The sequence below is a fragment of the Heterodontus francisci genome, chromosome 19 (assembly GCF_036365525.1).
Source record: "Heterodontus francisci isolate sHetFra1 chromosome 19, sHetFra1.hap1, whole genome shotgun sequence".
Classification (NCBI taxonomy): Eukaryota; Metazoa; Chordata; class Chondrichthyes; order Heterodontiformes; family Heterodontidae; genus Heterodontus; species Heterodontus francisci.
The window spans coordinates 75,391,802-75,416,928 of NC_090389.1; the positions used below are offsets into that span (position 1 = coordinate 75,391,802).

At 43.2% G+C, this 25,127-nt stretch overlaps 2 protein-coding genes across 3 annotated transcripts in view; one reads left to right on the forward strand and one right to left on the reverse strand.

Moving 5' to 3' along the window:
• The first annotated feature begins 1,324 nt into the window (after positions 1-1,324).
• tma7 (translation machinery associated 7 homolog) lies at positions 1,325-13,747 on the forward strand. Its single transcript, XM_068052009.1, has 4 exons — positions 1,325-1,407; positions 2,059-2,114; positions 7,541-7,628; positions 13,541-13,747. The coding sequence occupies exons 1-4, from the start codon at positions 1,392-1,394 to the stop codon at positions 13,573-13,575; spliced, it is 195 nt and encodes a 64-aa protein (XP_067908110.1). The 5' UTR covers positions 1,325-1,391; the 3' UTR covers positions 13,576-13,747.
• Positions 13,748-22,718: 8,971 nt separating this feature from the next.
• dnase1l4.1 (deoxyribonuclease 1 like 4, tandem duplicate 1) overlaps positions 22,719-25,127 on the reverse strand; it is a 39,863-nt gene continuing 37,454 nt past the window's right edge. For both annotated transcript variants that reach the window (XM_068052010.1, XM_068052011.1), the window contains exons 8-9: positions 23,241-23,337; positions 22,719-23,064 (exon numbers count right to left, since the gene is read on the reverse strand). In XM_068052010.1, the coding sequence (XP_067908111.1) occupies positions 23,008-23,064; positions 23,241-23,337 (154 nt within the window). In that variant the 3' untranslated portion in view covers positions 22,719-23,007. The remainder of the gene's footprint in view (positions 23,065-23,240; positions 23,338-25,127) is intronic.

The following is a 25,127-nucleotide window of genomic DNA, read 5'->3' on the forward strand; positions in this document are numbered from 1 at the left end:
GTGATCGTGTCCCCTGATTTTAGGGGGGCAATCTTCTTGATGGTTGGCCCAAAAGCTCTCTTAATGCCATCATACATTCCTCTGATGTTTCCGGTGTCAGAGGCCAGCTGAATATGACTGCATAGGTGTTGCCAGTAGTCATTTGCGCAGCGCCTGGCTGTTCTTTGTGCAGCGCTTCTGGCTGCTTTAAGTGCTACGGATGTTAACTCGCTGGGGGCTTTCTTGTAGTTCAGCAGTGCAATGCGCTTAGCGGCTATGACAGGTTCCAGCTCTTCAATGTGAGACTGAAACCAGTCTGCATTCCGCTTCACATGTTTGCCGTAGGTGGTCATTGCTGAGTCATAGATGGCGTCCCTGATGTGGGCCCACTTGGTCTCTGCATCCCCTGTGGGAGTGTTTTGAAGGGCTTTTTCAAGTGAATTTAGAAACTTACGTAACAGCTGTGGATGAGAAATACTGCTAGTGTTGATGCGCGGGCGGCCCTTCTGCTTGGAGTGATGGAGCTTCTTTGGTTTGAGGCTAACCTTGCTGCACACCAGGGAGTGGTCGGTGTCGCAGTCCGCACTGTGGAAGCTGCGTGTGATTTGAACACTGTTTCAAGAGGCTCGCCTTGTGAAGATGAGGTCCAGCTGGTGCCAACGACGTGATCTTGGGTGTCTCCGTGAAACCTGGTGACAGGGTTTAGTGTGAAAGAATGAGTTGGTGATGCAGAGGTTATGATAGATACAGAACTCAAGCAGTCTCTGTCCATTCTCATTCATCCTTCCAATGCCATAGCGCCCAAGGCAGGAGGGCCATGCGTCATGGTCGGCCCCAACCCTGGCATTAAGGTCCCCCAGCAGGAACAGGGGATGCTACTAATTATATTATGGAGTTCCTCATAGAACTGGTCTTTAGCTTCAGGTGGTCAGTACTCCTAATTATTGTATCTTCATCTGGGTATTTAGTAATCTTTAATTAAAGGTTCTGAAATTTTCCCTACTGCCAATATTAAATGAACTTGCCTTTAATTACCCAGGTTGGTTCTGTCCAACTAACTCCAGTCCTCTGGCACACATCCACTCTCAAATTAAATTCTGAAATATAATTTCTAGGGCCTGTGCTAGTTCTTTCCTCAGGATCCTTGGATAGATCACATCCAGCACTTTATTGTTCTGCAGTTTGACTAACTACGAATGCTTTACTTTTTTAATATTCCTCATTTCAATTTTAATCTCAGCCTCAACATCCTTTTGTAAATGCTGAACTGAGTGTCCCCATTCCTGAGAAAGCAGCTGCAGGAGGAGCCTGATGCCGGCAGGTGGCGCAGTGTTGTCACGTGGCTGGAGTTGTTGGGTCAGGCGGGTGCGGAGCTCCTATTTCCGGGGTCCTGGTGAGCTGAGCGCGGAAAGATGTCGGGCCGGGAAGGTGAGGAGCTGCTACGGGAGTGAGAGCGAGGAAAGGCAGAGAGCTGGCCTGGGGAAGGCACGGGTATTTTTCGGGGAGGGGAAAATTCCCTCTTCTTTCAGCTCAGGGCTCCTCCGGGGTCCCTCGCCCCCTCCACCCCTGACCCTCCCTCCATCCTCGCTCCCTCCATCCTCGCTCCCTCCTTTCCCCCCCTTCCATCCCCGGCCCCCTCCCTTCCCCCCCCCCCCCTTCCATCCCCGGCCCCCTCCCTTCCATCCCCGGCCCCCTCCCTTCCCCCCCCCCCCTTCCATCCCCCCCCTCCCTTCCCCCCCCCCTCTGGCCCCCTCCCTCTCCCCCCCCCCCCCTCTGGCCCCCTCCCTCTCCCCCCCCCCCCCTCTGGCCCCCTCCCTCTCCCCCCCCCCCTCCCTTCCCCCCCCCCTCCCTTCCCCCCCCCCCCTTCCATCCCCGGCCCCCTCCCTTCCCATTAAACTGAAACATGAACTCTTTCTCTCTCCCATGATGCTGCCTGACCTAAGTTTCCAGCAATTTCTGTTTCAGATGTCCAGCATCTGCAGTATTTTGCTTTTGTTTTATAGCATCAGTACTGACTTGATACTTTCCTGTTGTCTTGTAATATGTTGTACATTCCTTTTGTTCTCCTTGTGTTTCTAGGAGGCAAGAAGAAACCATTGAAACAGCCTAAAAAGTCAAATAAGGAAATGGATGAGGTCTGTATATTTTATATATTGCATGGTCTCTGGTTCTAAACTTGCCAGAAGTTAAATAGTAGAAACACATTTTTGTCATTTTGAGCCAGTCTTGCTGTCCGGGACCGAAAGAAACGCTACCCACCTCATTCACTGTCTCAATTTGGTGGAATAATTTGTGATACAAATGTGGGCATATAGTTACTGGGCAAGAATAACCACTTCAATTGAACAAGAAGGGCAATTTGTAGTATCTTATCTTTCCATATAAATTGAAGGTCTGCCCTCATAACATGAAATGCGCTGGAGTAGGCTATTTGGCCCTTTGTGTTTGTTTTGCCATTCCGCAAGATCGTGGCTGATGATCTACCTCCACTCCACTTTCCTGCACAATCCCTAACTCCCTTAATTCCCTTTGTACCCTTATTTTGCACCCCATCACAGCATCTAACTCGTATTTACTCTCCCTATACCAGTCCAGATATTGGCCATTGCCTGAAAAAGTTAACATCTTGATGCGAGTACTGGTCTTGTCCTTTATTAGTTCGCACCCATGCAGTTGTAGTTTAACTTAAAAGTAGTGCTTTGGATTTACCCTTCCTGTTCCGTTTGGTGTTTAATGCACATCTATCAGGTTGCTTCTCGTGATCTTTTTTTAAGATTGAAAAGTCTGAAATTTTCTAGGTAATTCTTAAATTGATTCTTTGGCATTAGCCACATTAACCTTCACTACGTCACCTCCAGGGTTTGGCTGTTTTCCTTGCGCATCTGTGACCATGCCAAAAGGACCAGAGCACTTCGTGTCAGGAGGATGACCTCAAACATGGCATACTGAATACAGCTCATGCATTGTTTTGTTTATTGATTTCAAATGAAGACTAGACTGAAACCATTTAAACTAAGATTACAGCTGAGAAACTTTGTATCAATGTATGTAATTAGATTGAGGATCATAGGAATAGGAGCAGGAGTAGGCCATTCAGCCTGTCGAGCCTGTTCTGCCATTCAGACAGATCATGGCTGATCTACCTCTGCTCCATTTTTCCCCACTATCCCCACATTCCTTGATGTCATTAGTATCTAGCAATCTATCTATTTTCTGCCTTCAGCTGCTCAATGATTGAGCTTCCACAGCCCTCTGGGGTAGAGAATTCCACAGATTCATCACCCTCTTGAGTACAGAAATTCCTCCTCTCAGTCTTAAATGGCCTGCTCTTTATTCTGAGACTCTGTCCCCTGGTTCTCGACTCCTCAGCCAGAGGAAACATCCTATCCACATCCACCCTGTCACGCCCTGTAAGAACTTTGTAAGTTTCAATGAGATCACCCCTCATTCTTTGAAACTCTAGAGAATACAGGCCCAGTTTCTGCAATCTATCAGACAATCCCACCATCCTAGGGATTAGTCTAGTGAGCCTTTGTTGCACTCCCTCTATAGTAGGTATATCCTTCCTTAGATAAGGAGACCAAAACTGTGCACAATACTATAGGTGCAGTCTTACCAATGCATTATACAATTGAAGCAATACATCTTTACTCTGGTACTAAAATCCCCTTGCAATGAATGCCAAACCATTCGCTTTCCTAATTGTTTGCTGCACCTGCATACTAGCTTTTAGTGACTCATGAACAAGGGCACCCAGGTCTCTCTGGACATCAACAGTTCCCAGCCCCCCTCCATTTAAGAAATACTCTGCCTTTGTTTTTTCTACTAAAGTTGATCATTTCACACTTATTCACATTATATTCCATCTGCCATGTTCTTACCCATTCACTTAGCCTGTCCAAATCCTCTTGAAGCCTCCTTTCATTCTTACATTCCCTCCTAGTTTTGTGTCATCCGCTAATTTGGAAATATTACAATTGGTCCCCATATCCAAATCTGTCATATAGATTGTAAATAACTGTGGCCCAAGCACTGATCCTTGCGGTACCCCACTAGTAACAGCCTGCCATCCTGAGAGTGACCCATTTATTCCTACTCTCTGCTTTCTGTCTGTTAACCAATTTTCAGTCCATTGCAGTACATTACCCCCAATCCCATGTGCTTTAACTTTGCTTACTAACCTCCTGTGTGGGACCTTATCAAAAGCCATCTGAAAATCCAAATATACCACATCCACTGGTTCTCCTTGATCTATGCTACAAGTAACGTCCTCAAAAAAAAAAAAATTCCCAACAGGTTTGTCAAACATGATTTCCCTTTCACAAATCCATGTCGACTTTGCCCAATCGTATCATTATTTTCCAAGTGCCCAGTTATCTCATCCTTTACAATAGATTCCAACACTTTCCCTTCTACTGACATCAAACTAACAGGCATGTAGTTCTCTGGTTTCTCTCGCTCCTTTCTTAAATAGTGGGGTTACATTTGCTACTTTCCAGTCTGTAGGAACCCTTCCTGAATCTATAGAATTTTGAAAGATAACCACCAATACATCTATCTCTATAGCCACATGCTTCAATATTATGGGATGTAGCTCATCTGGGTCAGGGGATTAATCAACTTTCAATCTAATTAATCTATGGCAATAATATCCTTCCTAAGGTAAGGTGACCAAAACTGCGCACAGTATTCCAGGTGTGGTCTAACCAAGGTTCTATACATTTGAAGCAAGACTTTGACACTCCTGTACTCAATTCCTCTTGCGATAAAGGCTAACATAGCATTAGCCTTCCTAATTGCTTGCTTGCACCTGCATGTTAGCTTTCAGTGACTTATTGACGAGGACACCCAGGTACCTTTGTACATCTACACTTTCTAATCTCTTAAATTTAAGAAATACTCTGCAAATCTGTTCCTCCTACCAAAGTGGATAACCTCACATTTTTCCACATTATATTCCATCTGCCATGTTCTTGCCCATTCACTAAATCTGTCCAAATTCCCTTGAAGCCACTTTGCATCTTCCTCACAACACACATTCCCATCTAGTTTTGTCATCCACAAACTTGGAAATATTACATTGGTTCCCACATCCAAATCATTGATATATATTGTGAACAGCTGGGGCCCCAAGTACTGATCCTTGCGCTACCCAACTAGTCACAGTCTGCCAACATAAGAATGACCTGTTTTTTTTCCTACTGTTTTCTGTCTGTTAACCAATTCTTAATCCATACCAGTATATTGCCTCCTATTCCATGTGCTTTAATTTTGCTAACCAACATCCCCCCCGTGGGAGACTTTATCAAAAGCCTTCTGAAAATCCAAGTATACCACGTCCACCGACTCCCCTTTATCAATTCTGTTAGTAACATCCTCAAAAAACTCCCAGATTTGTCAAACTTGATTTCCCATTCGTAAATCCGTGTTGACGATGCCCAATCAGATCACTATTATCCAAGTGTCCATTTATCACATCCTTTAGAATAGATTCTAGCATTTACCCTACTATTGATGTAAAGCTCCCTTTTTTTTGCCCTCCCTAAATAGTGGGGTGACATTTGCTACCTTCCAATCTGCAGGAACCGTTCCAAAATTCTATGGATTCTGGAAGATGCTCACCAATGCATCCACTATCTCCATAGCTATCTCTTTCAACACTCTGGGATGTAGAATATCAGGTCCCGGAGACTTAGCAACCTTCAGCCCCATTAATTTCTCCAATACAACCTTCTTGCCAAGACTAATTTCCTTCAATTCCTCATTCTCCCTAGTCCCCTGGATCTCTAATTCTGGGAGATTTCTTGGATCTTCCTCAGTGAAGACATATACAAAGTAATCATTTAGCTTCTCTGCCATTTCTCTATTCCCCATTATAAATTCTCCTGACTCTGCCTGTAATGCACCCACATTTGTCTTCGCCAAAAGCTTCCTTTTTATGTAGCTATAGAAGCTTTTATAGTCCATTTTTATATTTTTTGCTAGCTTGCATTCATATTCCATTCTCCCTTTAACAGTTTCTTGGTCTTCCTTGGCTGTATTCTAAAATTCTCCCAATCCTCAGGTTTACTATTTCTGGCAGCTTTTTAGGCTGTTTTACTCTTACACAATCCTCACTTCCTTTGTCAGCTGTGGTTGCCTTTTCTTTTGGGGTTTTTGTGCTTTGAAGGAATTTATAATTGCTGTAAACTGTCAGAATTCTTTAAAGACTATCCATTGCTGATGTACTCTTTAGTCTGTCTGCCATTTCCTCATTCTCCACCACAAACTCTCCTGTCTCCACCTGCAATGGACCCACATTTGTCCTCGCTAATTGTTTCCTTTTCGTATACCTAAAGAATCTTTTACAGTCCGCCTTTATGTTTCTAGCTAGCTTAGATTAATCTCTTTTCCTTCTTTATCAGTTTCTTGGTCCTCCTTTGGACTGTAAATTGCTCTCCATCCTCGGGAGTGTTGACGGTTCGGATTTGCCTTACGGAATTCTGACAAGATTAACGCATCCTAAATGCTTTTCTTCTGTCAAAGCACAACGCAAGGAATTTACAAATCTTTGCGGGCTGACAAAGAACCTGTTTCTTCTAAGTCCTTCTAAAAACGGCTATTTATAACTAGAGTCGTGTAGCTATATTGGTGACGGTTTTACATGGGTCAACGTGTCACTTTGCTGGAACTGTACTCCATCCTGGAAAATCCAAATGACCTTTCTCAGAATCATCACAGAAATTATAACAATTGGCATGACCAATCATTAGCTGCAATCAATAAAGCAAACAGAATGCTGAGCTATATTCCCTGGAAAGATGTTAGTGAGCCCATTATCCTGCAGGGTATAAATTTTTCCTTTTTTGTTTTTGAAGCTTGCAGCCAAGACAGTGCGGTAGAGTTGCAATTAATCTTGGCGTTGGGGAAGACCAAAATTTTAGCCAGGGTTCCACTGTTCGCTTTCCGGTGATGTGTGTTAATGTTAGGTATCAGGATCAAGGATCAGCTTTAACTGGTCAAATAGGCTGCTGATGCCTACTGCCTGGGTTCAGACATGAAAATAGGCAGGTTGGATGAAGTATTGAGGGAATTGATTAGGAGAGATGATCAAAAGGTTGACCAAGGAGAGTTTTTAAAGTGCAGAAAGAGGTATAGTTGGGGCGATCTAAATGGTTAGGATTGAGGCAGGTGGGGCAAAGTGAGGGAGATGTATAAAAGGCTAGTATCAAATGGAACGTTCGGCAGGGGATGTAGAGTTGACAATTGCAGAGATATAGGGTGGGGCAAGGTCATGGATTTGTAGAGGCAATCAAGCATTATAAATGTGATGCATTAGGAGACATTTTGTAGGTAGTGAGGCTGAGTGGGAGACAATATGTGGTAGAGTTTTGGGCAGGTTAGGTTTTATGGTGAATGGATGGCTAACAAGGTGAGCGTTAAAGTCTGGAGATTAAGGCATGAATAAGCATTTGTACAAATAATGTGTTGCTAATTTATCTGAATTGCATTGTGTCTGGCCAACATTTTCAGTATTTGCTGAAGAGTAATATATCCTGAGTGACTTCCCTTGTCCTTGCAGGATGATGTTGCTTTCAAACAGAAGAAGAAGGAGGAGCAGAAAAAGCTTGATGAGATGAAAGCAAAAGCTGCAGGCAAAGGACCACTCAGTGAGTAGTGTGATTACCATGAATTTGAGAACTTCACAGTAAATGAAAGCTGCTATCCAGCCCATCATGTGTAACATCAACAGCACATGACTGGTCAAGCAAACACTAGTGTCCCACCCTTTCATTACTGTCAGTGGGAGGAATTGTGTTCTCTAACCATGGACAGGCCTGGTTGTTGATGGAGTCTGCAATCACGTTTGCTTCGTGTTTTTTTATTGTGGAGTACGGCATTCGGCAACTCTAGCCTGCTTAGCCATTCAGCTAGGTTGTGGTTGATCTACCTCAATGCCATTTTCCTGCAATATCCCATATCCCTTGATAACTTTATCTAAAAATCTGTGGATCTCTGTCTTGAATATACTCAATGACTCAGCCTCCGCAGCCCTGTAGGGTAGAGAATTCCAAAGATCCACCAGTGAAGAAGTCCCTCCTCATCTCAGTCCTAAATGGTCTACGTCTTATTCTGAGACTGTGTCCCCTGATTCTAGAGCTCCCCCAGCCAGGGGAAACATCTTTTCTGCATCTACCCTATTGAGCCCTGTAAGAATTTTGTATACCTCAATGAGATCACCTCTCATTCTTCTAAACTCAAATATTGGCCCAGTCTCCTCATAGGACAATCCTGCCATTCCAGGGATCAGTCTGGTGAACCTTCTTTGCACTCCTTCAATGGCAAGTATATCCTTCCTTCGGTAAGGAGACCAAAACTGTACACAATACTCCAGGTGTGATCTCACCAAAGCTCTATACAATTGCAGCAAGACTTCTTCACTCCTGTACTGAAATCCTCTTGCCTTCCTAATTTTCTTGCTGCACCTGCATGTTAGCTTTCAGTGACTTATGAACAAGGACACCCAGGCTCCTTTGAACATCAACACTTCCCAATCGCTAACCATTTAGGAAATACTCTGTTTCTGTGTTTCCTACCAAAGTGGATAACTTCACATTTTTCTACATAATATTCCATCTGCCATGTTCTTACCCACTTGCTTAGCCTGTCTAAATCCCCTTGAAGCCTCTTTGCATCCTCCTCACAACTCTCATTCCCACCTAGTTTTGTGTCATCAGCAAACTTGGAAGTATTACATTTGGTTCCCACATCCAAATCATTATAGATTGTGAATAGCTGGGGCCCAAGTACTGATCCTTGCGGTTCCCCATTAGTCACAGCCTGCCAACCTGAGAGAACTGTTTATTCCTACTGTTTTCTGTCCATTGACCAATTCTCAATCCATGCCAGTATATTACCCCCAATCCCATGTGCTCTAATTTTGCTTACTAGCCTCCTGTGTGGGACCTTATCGAAAGCCTTCTGAAAATCCAAGTACACCACATCCACTGGTTCCCCCTTATCTATTCTGCTAGTTACATCCTCAAAAAAACAAAGCCAACAGGTTTGTCCAACATGATTTCCCTTTCATAAATCCATGATGACTGTGCCCTATCCTACCATTCTCTGCTGTTAAAAAGCATGTGTGGTTAAACCAGCCATCTTCAATAGATTAGTAATGGACATGTTATGGGCTGATGAGCACTGCATGTGATTGACCAGTGTGAAAGAAGAGTGTCAAGTGGACCACATTGGTCTCTGGTTTCTGTAATTGCAATCTGGCATCTTGGTGATACTTGAGGTATCGCAGAACACTAGGACTGCTTATTTATAGTTCAGTGCGATGGAGTGATAAAACATTAATCCTATTTATTTTCTGGGTTTCATCATCCCTTATGCACCAATCTCTGGTTGAGGGTGCAAGACAGTGACCTGCCTCATCTCAATGCTGCCAAGAGTGCAGAGTTGAAGCCTTTTAGACAGGGGTGTGTTTAATTCATATAATTATTCTTCATGACAGCATAGCCATATGGTTTATTTAGCCATAAATGTTTCATGACCTTGCATTATGCTCAGTGGGTAATTAAAACCATTCACAACAATCATTTTGTTGCTCAGCCCCTCACCTCTGTCTAGAGTTCCTCCTCCATTTTCCTCAGTAGGGGGTCTTTCCCAGTGCAGAATGGCTAAACTTTTACTAGACTTCCTTATGGCCATCCATTCCCCAAGAGGATTTGTAGGTAATTTGTCTCCAAGCTTCTAGCTAATATCATGTTTCCCACGCATAGTTGTGATCACCCATTTATCATGTAAAAATTATTTTTTTTTTTCATTCATGGGATGTGGGCATTGCTGGCTAGACCAGCATTTATTGCCCATTCCTAATTGCCCTTGAGAAGGTGGTGGTGAGCTGCCTTCTTGAACCTCTGCAGTCCTTGAGGGGTATAGGTTCACCAACAGTGTTAGGAAGGGTGTTCCAGGATTTTGACCCAGCGACAGTGAAGAAACCGATATATTTTCGGGTTAAGATGGTGTGACTTGGAGATTGTGGTGTTCCCAGATAATGAGTTGGAAGGTACTGTTGAAGGAGCTGCAGTGCATCTTCTAGATGGTGTACACTGCTGCCACTGTGCTGGTGGTGGAGGGAGTGAATCCTAAGATAGTGGATGGGGTGCCAATCATGTGGGTGGCTTTTCCTAGATGGTTTTGAGCTGCTTGTGGTGTTGGAGCTGCACTCGTCCAGGTAAGTGAGGAATATTCCATCACACTCCTGATTTTATTCCTTGTAGATGGTGAACAGGCTTCGGGGCTTCAAGAGGTGAGTTAGTCTCTGCAGAATTCCCAGGCTGTAATTTGCTGTTGTAGCCACGATATTTATATGGCTGATCCGTTTAAGTTCTGGTCAACGGTAACCTTTTTTTTCTCTTCCACTGCCCCCCACCCCCCAGTGTTTGTTTGTTTATTTATTTAGAGATACAGCACTGAAACAGGCCCTTCGGCCCACCGAGTCTGTGCCGACCAACAACCACCCATTTATACTAACCCTACAATAATCCCATATTCCCTACCACCTACCTACACTAGGGGCAATTTACAATGGCCAATTTACCTATCACCTGCAAGTCTTTGGCAGTGGGAGGAAACCGGAGCACCCGGCGAAAACCCACGCGGTCATAGGGAGAACTTGCAAACTCCGCACAGGCAGTACCCAGAATCGAACCCGGGTCCCTGGAGCTGTGAGGCTGCGGTGCTAACCACTGCACCACTGTGCCGCCCTTTATTGATGGGGGATTTTGCAATGGTCATGCTGTTGAATGGCAGATGGTTAGTTATATTCTCTTGTTGGAGTTGGTCATTGCCTGGCACTTGTGTGGCCCAAATGTCACTTGCCAAAAGTCTTCAGTACGGCAGTCGTGATGTCAGGGTCCATAGCCTTTGCTATATCCAGTGCCTTGATATCACGTGGATTGAATCAAATTGGCTGAAGACTGGCATCTGCGATGGTGGGGACCTCAGGAGGAGATCATCCAGTTGGCACTTCTGACTGAAGATTGTTGCAAATGCTTCAGCCCTGTCTATTGCACTGGTGTACTGGGTTCTGTCATTATTGAAGATGGAGATGTTTGTGGAGCCTCCTCCCTGGTTATTTGTTCAATTTCTGACCCCCATTCACGATTGGATGTGGCCGGACTGCAGAGCTTTGATTTGTTGTTTGTGGGATCACTTAGAAGCAGCTTGCAATAGACAGCTATCTGGCATGCATGTAGTCTCGTGTTTAGCTTCACCAGGTTGGCACCTCATTTTTAGGTATGCCTGATTCTGCCCCTGGCATGCTCTCCTACACTCATTGAACCAGGGTTGATACCCTAGCTTGATGGTAATGGTCAATTGAGGATATGCTGGGCCATGACGTTAGATTGCGGTTGAATACAGCTCTGCTCCTGATGGCCCACAGCACCTCATGATGCCCAGTTTTGAGCTACCAGATCTCTTCTGAGCCTATCCCATTTAGCATGCTGGTACTGCCTCACGACATGATGGATTGTGTCCTCAGTGTGAAAATGGGACTTGGTCTCCACAAGAACTGAGGTGGTCACTGTGACCAATTGCAGTTATGGACAAATGCATCTGCGACAGGGAGATTGGCGAGCACAAGATCAAGCAGGTTTTTCCCTCTTGGTTCTTTCAACATCTGCCAGTCTGACAGATATGTCCTTAAGGGCTCGGTCAGTGGTGGTGCTACCTAGCCATTCTTGGTGATGAAGTCCCCCTTTCTGTGCCCTTGCTACCCTAAGTGCTCCTTCCAAGTGGCCTTCAACATGGAGCACTGATTCATTAGCTGAGGGAGGGCAGTAGGGGGTAATCAGGAGGTTTCCGTTCCCATATTTGGCCTGATGCCATGAGACTACATGGGGTCCGGTGTCAATGTTGAGGGATGGTAATAGAGGAGTCTGGGGTATTGGCTGTAAGACGTGATTCGGTGAATGACTGTCAGGCTGCTGCTTGACTAGTCTGGGACAGCTCTCCCAATTTGGCCCAGATGTTAGTGAGGAGAACTTTATAAGGTGGTTTGCTGTGCCTAGGTCGATGTTGGATGATCTGTTTTATTCTTAGACTTTTCTATCGTGGTTTCATGCAACTGAGTGGCTTGCTAGGCCATTTCAGAGGGCAGTTAAGAGTCAACCACATTGTTGAGGGTCTGGAGTCACATGTAAGCCAAACTGGGTAAGGACAGCAGATTTCCTTCCCTGAAGATGATCAATGAACCAGATGGGTTTTTACAACAATCCAGTAACTTTATGATCATTACTGGGCTAGATTTTTATTCCAGGTGTGATCATTACTCATTGCTACCAGTAATGCAATTAATGATCACACCTGGAAGTTTGCTAATCACAAAGGGCAGTAGTTCCGATGCTACATTAGATTAGATTAGACCTGCTGCATATTTCCACAGGGAGAACTTGCTAACTCCACACAGGCAGTACCCAGAATTGAACCCGGGTCGCTGGAGCTGTGAGGCTGCGGTGCTAACCACTGCGCCACTGTGCCAGTTGGCCTTGGAGTTGGTTGGTGAGGTGAAAATCAAGCAAGGTTCCAGCTTCTGCTTGCTGTCCAATGAATAGGATGGGCTGAAATTTGAGCGCGTGTCATTTGCGGCAGCGCGCTTGAATATCGCCGCTCTTCCCACGCGGATGCGCCATCGTTGAGCCCTCGCGATATTTCGCACGGGGGCTGATTTAAATGGAAATGGCGGAGCAGCCGCCCCGATGAGAGGGGGCAACTGCTGCATCCCTGGCAACGGCATCCATTGCCACTGCACAGGAGCTGGCACCATTTTTAAAGGCTTCAAGCCCTTAAAGGAAATTTAAATTTTTAAAGGGACTTTTTTATAAATGCGATTGTAAAAATTTTAATAAAAGCTGGAGGCCCTTTCAACTGCCTCCTCCACACCCCCCCAAACAATGTCTGTTTTAGGGCCACCGACTCAAAACATTTTTATTACCAACATGAACTCCTCCCTCTTCCCCACCCCCCCACCCAAAGTCCTCGTGACATTTGCCCTTCAACCCTTTCCCACCATCCCCACAGCCAACAGCATCACGCCTCTGAACTCCATACGGAGTTTCAAAGGCACGGGAAATATGGGCGTGGGATGGCCACTGGGACAAGGTAAGTTTAAAAGATGCAAATTAACTTAATTTTAAGAAAATGAAGGCCTTGCCATTGGCAGTAAAATATGCCGGGGCATTCTTGGCATAGGAGGTCGTGACTGGCCTCTCCCGGAAGAATTTTCTGGGGCCCCCTGACTGGGGAGGGCTCACAAAATTCAGCCCAATGTGTGGGTAGGATTGGGCTCAACTGTGATGCCCCAATGGTTGTACAGTTTCCAACACACGAATTTGCTCAACGTCTGAAGAATAGTGTTGTGGTGAGGTAATAGAGGACAACTGATGCTGTGGAAGAGTACCTCAGCAATGAATAAGTGCATTTCAGAAAGAGCAAGCAGAGGAAATATTCATAAAGGAGGATGAACAGCACTAATACTTTGCATTTATACACATGATCTTTTTCTCTGCAGCTTCTGGAGGCAATAAGAAGCCAGGCAAGAAATAACGCGGAACACTGGAACATCCAAAATTAACTGACGACATTGCATCACTCATCTATCTCCAGAAGCTGGAGGACTACATTTGCAACTTGCTTTTGTTACTTTTTGTTTAAGCTTTCTATATTTCCCTGTACATTGTATATTTGTTTAAAACACCAATAAAGTTGTTTTTCTGTTTTTAAGTGTCCGTCAGTAGGGTCTCACCTAGAATGTAATTTTGTTTAGTGTTTTTGCTAAGTTTTTTTAAAAGCCAGCAGTACAGTTACAAATTTGTTCTTTCAAATTTGGGTTTAGCCTAGAGACCATTTTGAGCTGTGCAACATTAGGCTGAAGTAGTGCTGGGAACGATTTGAGATGAATTTAAGTTAGTGTAGCATATACGAAAGTGTATTGGTAGTGTTACACTAAGCCTAGTGATAACATTGGTCTCATTGTCCAATGTTTCATTCGGAGTAGCTCTAAGATCTGTTTCAGCAGATTGGAACCGTGTCCAGCCCAGGATATAGGGGCATAAAAGCCATTGTCGCTTTTGGGCCATTTGGGAAGGAATTGATGTTGCTTAACATGCATCAGTGCCAATTGCTATCCATTTCTAGGAGGGCTGGCAGATTACATACTTCAAAGTTTGGGCCAAGTGGCAGTGATAGAACTGGAGAGGTGTAGGGTTTAATAGCATTTGCTGTTGACAGCATGAGTCCTGGATGGATGCAAAGAATTTGATTCCAGCACCAGGTGGAAGGAGGCAAGGAAAGATAATCTGTCATCCATAGAGAAGAGTTTTGTTGCAGTTTTCCTTATTTAATTGTTTCTCACTACAAATGTGTCCAATATTGATCGATTAAATATTGGATTGGCCCCTCATTGAATTGAATTTGCCAACTTTGAGTTGCAGCATTGGTTATATAATTTATGCAGAGATTTTTTTTCGTTCAGTTAAATGCAGAATTAATCTGATTTAATGGAATTTGATTTTTTTTTAAATATTTAACTACTAAAGCTGACAGGTTTGGGAACTGTCAACAAGTACACCCACAGGCACCATGTATGTTTTCCGAGCCGTTTGATAGGGATTATAAGTATAGCCATAAATCTGGAAAGTTTATACACAGTAAAGACAGAAAATGTTGGAAATATGCAGCAGGTCAAACTATATTAAAAGCTATCTTAAAACTTGCTTACAATTGCACTTTTTTCTGATGGCATTTAAAAAAAAAATTAATTGCAAGTAACCCGTGACAGAACCTGGAGGTTTGTTTGTCGACTGATTGTAGATTTGTCAATCATAAAATTACTTTGATATTTGTTACAATAAATGCTGCTGCATAGCAGGAATGAAAACAAAGTCATCTGAAGGTTGATTCCCTTTGGAGCAGAAGGTAGAGTATGAGTTGAGCACAATTAGAGTTATTGATGATTTGTCAAATTATGCTCTTGCATAGGATTGCTGGAATTCGGCTGGTATTTTGGAATTGTATTTCACTGGGAAAAATAATAGGTCAAAAACCTTCAGTCATACATTGTATCACCTGCACTAAATAGTGTTTGTTTTTCTTTTGGCAGCATATCTCCTTGCTTCCAAGATGGGGTTATGAATATAAAAGTCACTACATTCAGAAAGGAGTTCAAGTGAAACTTTATCAATGGTTAGAATGTGGAATCTGATGCCACAGGAGGTAGTTGAAGGAAATAGCATAGATGCCTTTATGGGGAAGTTTAGATGAATACCCAAGGGAGAAAGGTAGACTGATATGTCTGGTAGGAGGAGGCTCTTGTGGAGCAGAAATACCAGTTGAGCTGAATGAATTTACACCACAGAAACTGAACAATGTTTGTAAATTGGATAAGCGCTTCCCTATAGAATGCTTTAATTGAGTCAAATGCTTAAATTATTTCCCTCGTACTACACTCTCTCTTCCAGTAGGTGGTACTGCTGCATCATCCAAAACTTTAAAATCATTTTGTTAAGTCTGGCAGCAGCACATCCAGGCAGAAAATTGCACTTTTCGCCAGACAGCATTAAGACTTGCATTTATTTAGTGCCTTATTGGGTCTCAGTAATATATTGAAGTGCAGTTAATGTTCTTCCTTCAAATAATCTTTGCAGCTTTAATTATGATTAAGTAAATTTAAGTATACATTTGGTATTAACACAATTAAAATTGAACTTTACTGAGGCTGCTTTTTCAAAGGATGGAAAAATTAAATTTAGACATGCTTACCTGTACTATCTTTATAAGAAATGCTTAAATGATTTACATAATTAGAATATTTGATAGTCTAACAGGACTTTTATATATTAACTATTGGGATATGGGTATTTCTGGCAAATACAGCATTTATTGCCCATCCCACATTGCTCTTGCGAAGGTGGTCATGGGCCTTTGTGACCCATTTGGAGTGAAGGCACTCGATGCTGTTGGGTAGAAGTTCCAGGGTTTTGACCCAGTGACTGATCAGGTACAGCAATATATATCCAAGTCAGGTGGTGTTTGACTTGGAGATGTCAGTGTTCCTATGTACCTGCTGCTTTTTCTTCAGTTGTGGGTTTGCGATTGTTACTGTGAGGCCTTGCTGACTTGCTCCTCTGCATCCTGTAAACAGAACACATTGGAGCCTTGGTACTCTAGTGGTGGAGGCAGCAATGTTCAAGTTGGTGAATGGGATGCTGATCAAGCTTCTTGAATGCTGCAGCTGCATCCATCCACGTAAGTGGACAGTATTCTATTACACTCCTGACTGACACTTTGAGGTGATTGATGTTGGGGGGGATTCAGCAATGGTAATGTCATTAAATGTCAAAAAGATGATTTTTTTTGTTTTTGCTTTTGTTTGACATGGTCATTCCCTGGTACTTGTGTGGCCTGAATATTGTCACATCAGTCCAAACCTGGATGTTTAGGTCTTGCTACATGTATGTGAAGCTGTTAAGAGACTAGCCTCGCCTTATGATGAGGGTAGGTCATTGAAACAGCTAAAGATAGTTGGGACTAAAGTCTCCCTGTGGAATTTGTAGCAATGTTAGAATGTAGGAACAAACAAAATGACTTATAGGTGTCTTCCAGTTCAAACCTGCACATTTCCCTGTTGACCTGTGAAAATGATCTCTAGCCGTGATGCCAAGTCAATTTGTTTCTGAATTCATGGCACAAGCTTATTTTCAGTTGTAGATACATTTTTGTTTACTGAAATTTGTGCTTGGACTTAATTTTTTTAATTGATTTTAAGTAGGTGATACTCTCAAGGTTACTTTTATTGTCCATCCTCAGCTGCCCTGAAACAGTGGTGTGCCTTTGCTTTCAGTTGCTGCAATCCTCCTAGTAATGGTGCTCCCAGGATATTGACTCGGGAATAATGAGGGAATGAGAAATGTCCAAGTCTGGATGTTGTGGCTTGGAGATGTTTTTTCCCACACATTATCTTTATGCTTCTCGCTGGTAGAAGTTGCAAGGGCTGATGTTGCTGTCGCTGGAACATGGTAGATTCACTCAACCATGTCTGTGATCTGTAATTATTTAGCTTGATCACTTTTGTTTATGGTAATAAAATGATCAGAGTTTGAGGGCAATGTAACTACGGTAATAAAATAATTGGAAGAGATCAGGAGGCTTAAGTGCATTTTTGGTCGAATTATGTTCCTTTTTGTACTATGGTTTCTTGGTATGCATGGAATGCAGAGATCAAAGGTAAAAATGGCATAAGAATGAGTGAAGCGTTATTTAGGAGCACTCAGAATTGTGAACTGTGCTATCTTAATAAAGACCTGATCCTACATTGTTACATCTGTATGCGTGTACTCTTGTTCAAATTCATCTCCCTACCTTAAACACAAGAAAGGAATCCAACAACTTTCTATTTTGCACCAAAATGAGTGAAGATATCTTTGGTACACTGTGTAGTGAATTTGTAAATATGTTTTGTAAAGAATGTTTGATTTCACTACCCGTGGTACACAGGAAAATTCCCCCAAACTAATGGGACTAAAGGCAGACAAGTCGCCAGGATTTGATGGCCAACATCCAAGGATTTTAAAGGAAATAACTGCAGAGATAGTGGAGGTATTGGTCGAAATATTCCAGAACTCACTGGCTCCCGGGAGGGTCCCAGCAGATTGGGAAACCGCTAATGTGATGCCCCTGTTCAAGAAGGGTGGGAGACAAAAAGCAGGAAACTATTGGCCAGTCAGTCTAACATCGGTTGTTGTGAAAATGCTAGAGTTCATTATTAAGGAAGACATAGCAGGACATTTAGAAAAGCTTAACTGGGCGGTGCAGTGGTTAGCACCGCAGCCTCACAGCTCCAGCGACCCGGGTTCAATTCTGGGTACTGCCTGTGTGGAGTTTGCAAGTTCTCCCTGTGTCTGCGTGGGTTTCCTCCGGGTGCTCCGGTTTCCTCCCACAAGCCAAAGACTTGCAGGTTGATAGGCAAATTGGCCATTATAAATTGCCCCTAGTATAGGTAGCTGGTAGGGAAATATAGGGACAGGTGGGGATGTGGTAGGAATATGGGATTAGTGTAGGATTGTGGGTGGTTGATGGTCGGCACAGACTTGGAGGGCCGAAGGGCCTGTTTCAGTGCTGTATCTCTAAATAAAATAATAAATAAATAAATAAAATACAATCAGAGTTGGCATGATTTTTTTGAAAGGGAAATCATGTTTGACAAATTTGTTTAGAGTTCTTTGAGGATATAACTAACAGTTGATAAAGGGGCACGAGCAAATGTAGTGTATTTGGATTTCCAGAAGGCATTTGATAAGGTGCCACATAAAAGATTACTGCACAAGATAGGAGCTCACGGTATTGGGGTTAATATATTAACATGGATTGAGGATTGGTTAACTCACAGAAGACAGAGAGTCGGGATCAATGGGTCTTTTTCAGGTTGGAAAGACGTAACTAGTGGAGTGCCACAAGGATCAGTCCTAGGGCCTCAATTATTCACTATCTATATTAATGACTTGGAGGGGGTAGAGTGTAATGTATCCAAATTTGTAGACAATGCAGATGTTGTGATGAGGACATAAGGAATCTGCAAGGGGATATTGATAGGTTGAGTGAGTGGGCAAAAACTTGGCAGATGGAGTTTAATGTAGGAAAGTGTGAGGTCATGCACTTTGGTAGGAAGAATCAAAAGGCAGACTATTTAAATGGAGAGAGACTTCAAAAAAAGTGCAGCACAGAGGGATCTGGGTGTTATGCATGAAACACAGAAGGTTAGCATGCAGATGCAACAAGTAATTAAGAAGGCAAATGGAATTTTGGCCTTTATTGCTAGGGGATTGGAATTTAAAAATAGGGATGTCTTGTTACGACTGTACAGGGTGTTGGTGAGGCTGCACCTGTGTACAGTTTTGGTCCCCATATTTAAGAAAGGATATACTGGCATTGAAGGCAGTTCAAAAGAGATTCACTAGGCTGATTCCTGGGATGAAGGGGGTTGACTTATCAAGAACAGCTGAACAGGTTAGGGCTTTATTCATTAGAGTTTAGGAGAATGAGGGGTGATCTTATTGAAACGTACAAGATTCTGAGAGGGCTTGACAGGGTAGATGTTGAGAAGATGTTTCCACTAGTGGATTTGCAAACTAGGGGATATAGTTACAGAATAAAGGGGGGGACACATTTAAAACTGAGATGCAAAGGAATTTCTTCTAAGGGTAGTGAATGTCTGGAATTCTCTACCTCAGCGAATTGTGGAGGCTAGATCACAAAGTATTTAAGGAGGAGGTAGATAAATGTTTGAAATTTCGGGGAGTTGAGGGTGATGAGGAACTGGCACGAAAGCGGAGTTGAGGTCTGGGGAAGATCAGCCATGATCTTATTGAATAGCAGGGCAGGCTTGAGAGGCCAAATGGCCTACTCCTGTACCTATTTATGTTCTTATGCCTTTTCAGTCATAAATTACATCCTTATGTGACTGACCATGATAAACTACTCCTCTCATCATTCTTGACCTGTCTGCAGCCTGTGATCCAGTTGACCTCACCATTTATTTATTTAGAGATACAGCACTGAAACAGGCCCTTCGGCCCACCGAGTCTGTGCCAACCATCAATCACCCTTTTATACTAATCCTACATTAATCCCATATTCCTATCACTTACCTATACTAGGGGCAATTTATAATGGCCAATTTACCTATCAACTTGCAAGTCTTTGGCTGTGGGAGGAAACCAGAGCATGCGGCGAAAACCCACACGGTCACAGGGAGAACTTGCAAACTCCATACAGGCAGTACCCAGAATCGAACCCGGGTTGCTGGAGCTGTGAGGCTGCAGTGCTCGCCACTGTGCTGCCATCCTCCAACACCCCTCCAACACCTCTCCACCACCATCCAAGTGAGACTGCACTTACCTGGATCTGTCCTTATCTATCCAGTCAGAGCCAGAAAATCACTTCAATGTCTTCTCTTCCTGCACCATTACCTCTACGATCTATCCTTGGCCCCCTCCTATTTCTCATCTACATGCTCCCCAACATTATCGAAAAACAGAGCAACCACCAGCCGCCACCCCCCACCCCAACCATCTCGGCTCAGCTGCTACTGTTACCTCTAGACTTGGCTATTCCAACACATGCCTGGTCGGTTTTCCATCTTCCACCCTCCGTAAATCTAAAACTCATCAAAAACTCTCCTGCCTGTATCTTAACTCGCACCAAGTTCCAGACACCCCCGTGCTTGGTGACCTACATTGGCTCTTGGTGCAACAGCACCTTGATTTTTAAAATTCTCATCCTTGTTTTCTAATCCCTCACACCTCCCTATCTCTGTAACCTCCTCCAGTCCTACAACCCTCAGGTATTTGCACTCCTCCAATTCTTGGCATTTCAGCATCCCCGATTTTAATTGCTGCGTCCTTGGCAGGCATGCCTTCAGCTCCTGAGGCCCTAAGCTCTGAAATTCCCTCCTTAAACCCCTCTACCTCCCTAATTCTCTGTCCTTCATTAAGATGCTCCTTAAAACATACCTCTTTGACTCAGCATTTGGTTATCTGCCCTAATATCTCATTATGTGGCATTGTGTCAAATTTTGTTTGACACTCCTGTGAAGCAGCTTGGGGTGTTTTACTATGTTAAAGGTGCTATATAAGTACATATTGTTTACCTCAATCATCTAGGAAAACTGCTTCCTACTGAATATGTGGAATTTACACTGCATAGCAGACATCTTCATGACCCTTCTAAGTAACATCATTAATTATTAATTGGTGATTTGGAACTATTGGGTCATTTGTGTGCGTAACCAGTTTGAAATTGCTCAAATTAATTTCAGATGTTGCCCATAAAAATAAGTTTGATTCCATTGGTCAGGCTGGCTTTGAACTCATTCCTGGAGGTGAACTGCTTGTGCCCAGTTCCCCAGAAGTGCAAAGTAGTTCAATACATGTGTGTTCTAGATCTTGTGTGTTCCATTGGGAAAACATTTCTTTCATTGTGCCTGTCTTTTTAGCTCAATAATGTAAGATTGCAAACCATTCTTTTTTTTCCTTTTTTTAAAAAAAAGTCTTGCCAACATCTGTCTTTCCACAAAAAGCGTGAACTCAACCAGACTGCTCAAGTGGGGCGGCACAGTGGCGCAGTGGTTAGCACCGCAGCCTCACAGCTCCAGCGACCCGGGTTCAATTCCGGGTACTGCCTGTGTGGAGTTTGCAAGTTCTCCTGTGTCTGCGTGGGTTTCCTCCGGGTGCTCTGGTTTCCTCCCACATGCCAAAGACTTGCAGGTTGATAGGTTAATTGGCCATTATAAATTGCCCCTAGTATAGGTAGGTGGTCGGGAAATATAGGGACAGGTGGGGATGTGGTAGGAATATGGGATTAGTATAGGATTAGTATAAATGGGTGGTTGATGGTCGGCACAGACTCAGTGGGCCGAAGGGCCTGTTTCAGTGCTGTATCTCTAAAACTAAAAATTAAGTGTGGTTTCAGCAATCTGGTACAAATCCAGTACAACCCCCTGCTGAACACTAAATTCTACAATCCCGGTGTGGGTGCTGCACTAAAATAGAATATGGATTGGAGAACCAGCCTTATCAGAAACCAGTGCTCCATTTGAACATGGTTCTCCGCTAACAGTGCCTTTTAGATCTCTCATATGGCTGCTGACACTGTTTTGTTTGGCCATCACTGTCATACTCTGATGATAGGCTTGATCACTACCCCACTCAGTTTTTTTGGACCATATTAACTGGTATCCTCTGTCTAACCACTTTTGCTTTTTTCATGACATTACATATTTCATTATTAAATGTAATTTGCCCTAGGTCTGCTTAGCTGCTATGTGTCTATTGATCTGTACCTATTTCCTCAAGCTTTGTCATTTTCCTTCCGTGAAAAAAACCTAAACTGGTAGATTTACGAATGGATGGAAATACTGCTAATGCTACTCTCCCTCACTCTTATTTGGATGTTGAATGGTCACCTGACCTCTAGGACTGTATAAAAAACTTTGCTCGTACACTAACCTCTATCAAGAATCTTTTGTGCATTTATCGGTTTGTGTAATTGAAAGAAAGACTTGCATTTATATAGTGCCTATCATGACCACTGGATGTCCCAAACGCTTTACAGCCAATGAAGTAATTTTGAAGTTTTAATGTAGGAAATGTGGCAACCAACACGTGCACAGCAACTCCCACAAACAGCAATGTGATAATAACCAGATAATCTGTTTTTAGTGATGTTGATTGTGGGATAAATATTGGCCAGGACACCAGGGAGAACTCAAGCAAAATACTGTGGATGCTGGAAATCTGAAATAAAACCAGAAAATATTGGGAATACTCAGCAGATCAAGTAGCATCTTATGAGCGAGAAACAGAGCTAACGTTTCAGGTCGTGACTTTCATTTTTTAACTTTAGACACCGAGTATTGTTCATTCCAATATAGCGGTAACTCAGTCCAGGAATTGGTGTAATGATTTAGTAGACGGTCACTGGCCTTTACATTTACTAAGTGGTCCTGGGGCAACAGTGCTCAAATGGACCCACAGACTTTGCACAATGCTCTCTCCTGATTTTACTTGGTACACAAGTTTCCTGTTGAGACACCCAAGATTTTCATTGGTAAAAGCAAGGACAACCATTCCTGTGCTTTTGTTCCCAACAACGAAAAACAGTGGATTTCTGCTGTAAGAACAAGCAAGGTTAGGTTGTTTATATTTACTAGTGCAGCTGATGACAGAACTGCGGATTTTTAATCTACTGAAACTTCATGGATACATTATTAAAATTACATCAAATTTCATCAAGACTCAACTATTAATCAACATTAATGCAGTTTTCCAGTGTCGCCCAGTTTCTCTTCAGTGCTCTTGTGTTCACTGTTTCTGGCCAGGTCTGGTTCATTTCATAGGAAGATAGGAACAGGATTAGGCCATTCAGCCCCTCGAGCCTGTCCCGCCATTCAATGAGATCATGGCTGATCCGCGGCTTTCCTTCTTATTCGCATAATTTGAGTTCCACCTCAACGGGGTAGTGGTCACTCACGTCCAAAGCCTGATCATGAAGAAAATAACTATTATCTGGATACTTCATGCATTATCATTTAGGTAAAAATTATGTCGGGGCGCGGGCAGCAGGAACACCAAGGAACCCCCCGCACACCCGCATTGTTCCCACTAGGCAGAAGGGGTTAAAACTCACTTCACGATATCTGTTCCTATCTGACCTACCTGCTGTTGAGTCAATTTCAGTTCTTCCTGGAAGTTGAAGGGCTTTGCGGAATTTGGAACAATCCCCTGATAAAACGTATCTCCGTAAACAACAATCCTGTCAACAACAGCAACAGCCATACATCAGAGACAGTGCCAGCAGCAGTGTAAACAGAGAATTCACTGTGGAATTGCATACATCAAGGGAAATACTGCATTGTAACGAGGCACTTTATACAGGGAAACAAAAAAATATATTGTTAATGGATACGATCTTATCCAAGCTTGATTCATTTCGAGTGAGGTCACTCACTTTAGTTTAAAACTGACATCCCATATGTATTTCACTCTTCAAACCAAATATGGCATCATATTTTTAAATGGATTGGTGATCTATCTTAGTCTTTGTTCAGAATCTTATTCCTTATATTTCCACAGTATTAACAGCATTGCCATTCTCCTGTATCCCAGGGTTAGTTCAAACGTTTTCTCATTTGAATGCCTTTAAAAGTCTTTTCCCTTTGAGTGGAATTGTGTTTCTGGTATGAGGCCTCTCCCCTTGTGCCATCAAGGCAGTTAGAACTTTTGTCATGGTAGTTAATTTTACATAGATGGTATCTTTTTTTTTTCTTATACCCCAGGCCCCTTTTATATATTTTATGTCGAGGGGGCCTTTATTCCTCAGGCCCCCTTTATATACATATTTTTAGAATAACTTTATTAAAAACAGATAAATAAACCAAAAACTCAAATTAAAATGCCATTCTTGGCGTCGACGATGCACTCCAGTCCCTGCGGTGCCCACCAGTCGCGGAAGGCCTCAAGCGTACCGGCGGACACGCATGCTCCTTCTCCAGGGACACCCGGGTGCGAACATAACCACGGAAGAGGGGCAGGCAATCAGGGAGGACGGACCCCCCGAAGGCCTGCAGCCTGGACTTGTGAATTGCCATCTTGTCCAGGCCCAGGAGCAGACCGACCATCGATGGTATCTTGGTGCAGGGCTCCCAGCAGGGTTAGTATTGCTGTCCTGGTGGAGGAAGGCAACAAGTGGAGGTGAAGCGTGCCCACAAAGGAGGGAGAGAAATTTAAGTGAGTTGCATATCTAGCCGCCAGTTCAAGAATGGCAATGTCACATCTCTAGGGAGAGTGAATGGGGAGATAAGCTGGCTGCTTCCTCTCTCGTGGTAAGACTGATATATAGGCTGCACAATGTTAGTTTGCATTCTCACCTCTCGCCTTCGAGTCAGAAGATTGAGAGTTTAAGTCCAGTTAGAACTTGAGCACTATGCTTAAAATGCCACTTCAGTGCTGTACTGAGGGAGTGCTGCATCGTTGGAGATTCTGTATTTTAGATGAGAGGTTTAAACTCTCCCTGTTCAGGTGGATGTAAAAAGAAATGTCATGGGATAGTTCGAAGAGCAAAGGGTTCTCCCAGTATCCCCTAGCAAAAACAAGAGTGGAAACAAAATACATAATAGCTTGTAAAACGCAAGTGGATAAATATCTTAAAGAGAATTTTTTTAATAGATATGGATAAAAAAGGGGGAAATAGGACAAAGTAGAAAGCTCTTTCAGGTGCAAAGGGGTTACATGGTTCCCTGCTGTATGTAAAATGTTATGATTCAATGAGTTACATTAATTATGGATTAATATTGCATACAGCATAACAGATGGCCAGCATTGAGTTAGGTAAAGAATATCACGTGCTGGCAGTAAGTTTTATTAAAGGTGCCTTCGGGAACAGAAGCCTGACTGAAGGTAATAATATTACAGTATTCTAGCCTTTGAATTTTTTTAAAGCAATCCATGGAGAAAAGACGACATGAATAATACATTAACTTGTTGCTGGCAGTAACCCTTCAATCTTCTTTTAATGAGACAGTAATGCTAGGTATACGAAGCAAC

Excerpts from the sequence above, each read along its gene's own strand:
- tma7 (XM_068052009.1), top strand. Across the intron at positions 2,115-7,540 it reads CAAATAAGGAAATGGATGAG|GATGATGTTGCTTTCAAACA; the intron begins GTCTGTATATTT and ends TTGTCCTTGCAG. Across the intron at positions 7,629-13,540 it reads TGCAGGCAAAGGACCACTCA|CTTCTGGAGGCAATAAGAAG; the intron begins GTGAGTAGTGTG and ends TTTTCTCTGCAG.